Here is a 6,243-nt window from a genome sequence, read left to right as displayed (position 1 = left end):
AGACAAGTTTGGCAAAAAGGAAAAAGGATGAAAAACTAAAGCAAAACTGTGTAAAACAAACGCTTATTGCCCTTTTTGTTCGTCGTTTTAACTAAGGAGCATACTTTCTTTGTTTGGAGTCAGCTTGTCTACATTCATGACATATTTAAATTACCTTATTTTGATTTGTTCATATACAGAACACATAAAACAGTGCTTTTTTTCCGAAACTGCACCACTTAATAGCTTGATTAAACTTCTTCTGGTTATTCTTAATTCACGGAGTGCCAGAACGTCCTATCACAAAGTATTTTACCGGTCGAAAATTAATATACTCTAGATACTACGGAGTAAAAAAGTACCGTTTTAAGAGTAGCAGACAACAAATTTTCACGACTGGTAACTGGTTTAAACTTTATCAACTTTCCATTTTAGTGTAGCAGATCACACTTTAAATGGCTGGTAACTGGTTTAAACTTGGTCCACCTACCGTTTTAAGTACAGAAGACGACAAATTTCCATGGCTTGTAACTTTTAAACTTGTCCCACTTACCGTTTTCAGTGCAAATAAACTCATCAAGATACCGGGACTAAATTTTGTATATTATATACGCCAAACGCGCGTTTCGTCTACAAAAGACTCAGCAGTGACGCTCAAATCGAAAAAGTTTAAATGGCTAAATAAAGTACGAAGTTGAAGAGCATTGAGGAACAAAGTTCCTAAAAGTTTTGCCAAATACAGCTAAGGTAATCTATGCCTGAGGTAGAAAAGCCTTAAAATTTCAAAAATTCAAAATGTTGTAAACCGTTACAATTAATTTATAAATATAACCATATCAATTATAATTTATGACAGCACAAAAGTTCTGACTACTGGTCTGGTGATACCCTCGGGGAAATTAATCTCCACCAGCAGGGGCATCGACCCAGTGGTTGTAAATAAACTCATCGTAGATACCAGGACTAAATTTTGTATATACGCCAAACGCGCGTTTCGTCTACAAAAGACTCATCAGTGACGCTCCATGCAACAGACACCAACTTTTCATGGCCGGTATCTGGTTTAAACTTGTTCCACTTACCGATTTCAGTGCAACAGACAACAACTTTTCATGGCTGGTAACTAGTTAACACTTTTCCACTTACCACTTTAAGTGCAGCGGGTGGTATTTTCTTATGGTATTTAACTGGTTTAAACTTGTTCCAAGGTATCCGTTGCCCTCCTGTCTGAAAGTTAAAATGATCGAATACATTTCATCAAATGAATTAGGATCACGCTTTGTGCACACCTCGATTCTTGTTGAAGATAATATAATGCCAAGTTAAATCAAATAAAATTCTAGTTGCTGAACACAGGCATTTGTCTCATAAAAAAATTTTAAAAATCTAGTTGCTGAACATTAATATACACTTGTGTTAGAAAACAAAATTCTGAGACAAGTGCCTGTGTTGCTCAATGTGCTATGAGATCGTTACAGTAACTGCGAGTAATCTTTGCTTGCGTCTGTTCTGGATGTTAGATAGTCTTTAAGATACGTGTATGAAAACGAGCATCATGGTTTAAGAACAAAAAGACAAAGTGGCAATAGTATTTTGAATTCTTGCACTTTTTCCAGGTTATTTAAATGAAATATTTAATCAAAATAAATAATCAAATTAAGATAGTCTTAGAATATACGTACCACTCGAACTTTATCTGTTTTATTTGTTCGGATGGTTAGTTTTCGGGACTCCTTGTTTGTAATGACTAAAGTAGACTTTAGATCAAAGTAACATGTAGGTCCACAAGTTCCACACATCAATTCTATTACAATATCTAAATAAAGAAGGTACATATGACCATCATTATCATCATCTGTTTCATATGTTGCTTGAGTAAAATATATCATTATTCTGTTCTCCAAAAAGAAATGTTACTACCATTACAAGAAAAAAGTAAGTGATACCGATGAGAGTAATTAAATATTTGAAACATTGAATGTAAGGTATTGAAGGATTGAAACGTGACGACATGAGATTCTTCACCGGCACATTCATACATACATTTACGTGGAGCACAGAACTACAAAGAAAATTTATAAAACTACTGATATTTTCTACTTAAATGAGCAACACGATAGGTGTCTAATTTGTAACTGGATCTGCTTACCCTGCTATAATACTCAGGATCAACTTCAGATCTTGGTGAGGTTCGTGTTGCTCAGCCATCAGTGTTTTATAGTGTGTTGTATACTTTAAATTGTCTGTTGGTCGTTTTTTGATATTTGCCGTGTTTTGGTATTTGTAGTGTTTTTGGTATTTGTAATGTTTTTGGTATTTGTAGTGTTTTTGGTATTTGTAGTGTTTTGGTATTTGTAGTGTTTTTGGTATTTGTAGTGTTTTGGTATTTGAAATCGACTTGTGAGTTTGAATACCCTTCGGTTAGTTCAAACACTTCTCGTGCATTATAATATCATATGGGTAAGAGCAAGTGCACACTAAATCAGAAAAAATGAATTTAAAAACTAAAGACAATTCTTGATAAAAAAAAAACACAAACATAAGAGGGATGGTTCCATTGCTGTACGAAAACAGTCGCTACCTGTTACTAGTGGTTGCAATGCGAGTTATTTCCCATTGTATGCCATGTATAATCGAATTGCAGGTTCATAATAATTTAACACTAATCTATAGTTGTTATTTTGTTCATAATGGTTACACTAATTTATAGTTGTTATTTTTAGTTTTTTTTTAGCAACGTTTAATTAACTCACCGTTTCCTTTGTAACTATCAGTATTTATTAATGACAGCGCATGTTCTATTGTCTTCATAGGGGACCCGCTACTCGTTCTGTGTAAATAAGATCAAATACATATATCAAACAAATAATAGTGGACTTGTTGTCATTTATGTAGTATTGTCATTTTGTTTATTTTCTTTGGTTACATCTTCTGACATCAGACTCGGACTTCTCTTGAACTGAATTTTAATGTGCGTTTTGTTATGCGTTCACTTTTCTACATTGGCTTGAGGTATAAGGGAGGGTTGAGATCTCACAAACATGTTTAACCCCGCCGCATTTGTGCGCCTGTACCAAGTCAGGAGCCACTGGCTTTTGTTAGTCTTGTATTATTTTAATTTTAGTTTCTTGTGTACAATTTGGAAATTAGTATGGCGTTCATTATCACTTAACTAGTATATATTTGTTATGGAGCAAGCTGAAGGACGCCTCCGGGTGCAGGAATTTCTCGCTACATTGAAGACCTGTTGGTGAACTTCTGCTGGGTTTTTTTTCTATGGTCGGGTTGTTGTCTCTTTAACAAATTCCCCATTTCCATTCTCAATTTTATTGTTTGACAAAACAAACATAAAATACGTAAAAGCCATAATAAACGAGCTGCATGATTTGCTGTACATGTAGCTGTGATCTCAGACAATATTTCAATAATAGTGCGGAATAATACAGTGACTATATGCATTTTGTTGGTAGGTCGAAATATGTGTGCTTGTTCCTGTCTCCTGTTAGACAACAAGTAGAGTAGATAGGAAGTGTGTAGACTAAGGTATTTTCAAAGGCCTGACAAAGTCTATCCGAATTATTTTGTTAGACGAATACCGCCATTTTCGGTACAAGGGGCAGTCTTTAACTTGCATCTGAGATAGAGTTTATTTTTTACGTGTTTTTCCTTGTTGAAGGCATCACTGTGACTTTTACATGAAAAACAACAATTCAAACACTGTTTCTTTGCTTTTTTAAGTGTTTTGTAATGCATGTACGGATTTTGTGTCGTGGGTGAATATTGCATAATTATCCTTTCATATTTCTTATAAAAAAAACTCTACTTCTGAATGAATATTTTATGTACACTGACAATGTAGAAATACATTCTTGACCTTGACCGTGCTGATCTAAAAATGTCTATAAAACATGTTAGAACAAGAATGTAACCCAAGTATACGAATGTTCCATTCGCACTATCATTTGGAGGTGTCGTCTTTCAAAAAACAAACTTCAACATCTTATAAGAAACATCAGTCAAGAAAAAATGTATATAACAAGCGACTGCGCAGTTTCATCTTGAATTACGGAATATTCTGCTTACCCTTCATTTTTGTCAGAACCACACGGACTAACATAAATATCCATTGTTTTCGCTCTTCTCCAATATCGCCATCTCGAGTACTCGGCGGAACTCGCAATTATAAAAGATATGAAAATAAATGAGAGATACATGTTTCCCCTATGCTGAATTATTCTTGTTTTCGAAAACCACCAAGTATATTTATATATAAGCATAAAATATTTTTATCATTTGACGGAGAAGAGCGGTATCAATGATAATTTCCGCAGGCATTTATAAAAATATAGCCTTCAAACCTATACAAGTACTTTGTTTTTAATAATAAGATTTTATCTGTTAAAAGTTAAATTGCGTTATTTTAAAATTTCACCGTATGTCATCTGCTGGTCAATGTTCGAAATATGTCCTCGAGCTTTGGACTCTTATCTATATATACCACATTTATTTTACTTATAACTAGACCATGATTATTCAATAAAATTGTCAATTTTCATTTTTACGCAGTTGTTACATTGAGTCAATCAAAATTTTTGTTTTTTGACAATTTAGGAAAATGTTGGCAAATTCAAAATTAAGAATAATGATTAGGACAGTCTATGGCCGAAAATGATAATTTTATAATTGCAAACATTTCTACATGTTCAACTGCTTCGGAAAACTTTTTTTTTATATTAGATTTGAGAATTTTGAAATGTTTGAGTTACTACATTTTTTAAGTTAATTTATTTCCACCTCACCCTGTTTTGTTTATTGAACATGAATCAATGTCAACCTAATTTTCTAATTTTCCGTTCAGTGTTTACTTCTTCAAGTAAATTTTCTTTAATATGAACTTAAAAAGATAATTCAACCAAAAATAAAAACTATTTTTGAATGCCAAATTGTTTGTTTTTCGCAGTGAATGTTTTTTCATCGACTTAAAAAAAAATTGTAGTGGATGCAAGACAAAGGTTTAAGGAGTATAATAAATGTAGCTACTGTTTAAACTAAGGTACTAATAAAAGTATTAAATATTAAAAAGAAAAAAGAAAAACACCCAATTAGTTTCATAAAGAGCATATGCCTTTTTACTCCTAAGTGTGCATTTAGCTCTACAATCTGTCGATTGTCATTGTACAACTTGAAGGTCTAATTGTTAATGACGTCTTTACATTGCTGTTGTATGTGTACTAAATGATAGGTACATTTGTAAGTCTTAGATGCAAGACTAGTTATTTTTTGCTTTTGAACTAGCTGTAAGTGGTTGCGAGTACAGTACTATAAGAACTGTCCCTGGTTCCTTATTGGTTGTGGTGATGTATAAGTACTCTTCCAGGTACGGGTTGTGTTTTTGTTAGATGTATCTTTGCTCTGTATTGATCTGATTAGTTCGGCCCTTTTCAACTGGTTTCTATATATAGCTTGTTATTATGCTTTACTGCTACACCACTAATACAGGTAAGGGGAGGGTATGTGCCTTCAACTTAGCATAACCCAAACTCCCACCTCAGGTCAGGAGAATGTAATTCAGTGTTGTCGACTCGTTTGTTGATGTATATCATATTGGTTTCTCTTTCATTATATTGTACAAAAATCATTCCGTTAATTTTTCTCGTTTGAATCGGTAAAAAAACTCATCATAGATACAAGGACTAAATTTAGTATATACGCCAGACACGCGTTTCGTCTACAAAAGACTCATCAGTGACGCTCGAATCCAAAAAAGTTAAAAAAAAAAAAAAAAAAAAGCCAAATAAAGTACTAAGTTGAAGAGCATTGAGGACCAAAATTCCTAAAAGTTTTGCCAAATACAGCTGAGGTAATCTAAAATACACTTTCCATGCAGGGGCCTTTCTAGCTAGCTGACTACATAGTGTGTTTTTCATTGTTGAAGACCTAATTATTTGTTAATTTCCGTGTCATCCGGTCTTGTATGGAGAGATTTTTCAATGGATACATACCACATCTTCCTTTTTCATATTTAGCGTTACTTTTAATTATCATTAATAATAAAACGTGTAATAAAAAAAAAATTAACTTGAAATCTCAAGGCTATATTTACAAAGGAAGAACATTTTGTTTGAATGATTACATGCTTTAATTTTTATTATTTTGCAGTAATTGTCAGACTTGAATATTGAATGGGTCGCAAACTAGGGACTGTTAGGGGTGGAACATGAAAAAAAGTATGTGCATAACGTAAACATGCAAGTAGCTCAAAGG

General features: G+C 33.2%; 1 protein-coding gene across 1 annotated transcript; it reads right to left on the bottom strand.

Moving 5' to 3' along the window:
• Positions 1-1,089: 1,089 nt before the first annotated feature.
• LOC134717650 (uncharacterized) lies at positions 1,090-4,253 on the bottom strand. Its single transcript, XM_063580146.1, has 4 exons — positions 4,063-4,253; positions 2,733-2,809; positions 1,662-1,795; positions 1,090-1,206 (listed from the first exon to the last, which is right to left on the bottom strand). The coding sequence occupies exons 1-4, from the start codon at positions 4,191-4,193 to the stop codon at positions 1,090-1,092; spliced, it is 459 nt and encodes a 152-aa protein (XP_063436216.1). The 5' UTR covers positions 4,194-4,253.
• Positions 4,254-6,243: the final 1,990 nt, after the last annotated feature.

The sequence above is a fragment of the Mytilus trossulus genome, chromosome 5 (assembly GCF_036588685.1).
Source record: "Mytilus trossulus isolate FHL-02 chromosome 5, PNRI_Mtr1.1.1.hap1, whole genome shotgun sequence".
Classification (NCBI taxonomy): domain Eukaryota; kingdom Metazoa; phylum Mollusca; class Bivalvia; order Mytilida; family Mytilidae; genus Mytilus; species Mytilus trossulus.
The sequence above is the reverse complement of the archived record's forward strand: the minus strand, read 5'-3'. Positions and strand labels throughout refer to the sequence as shown.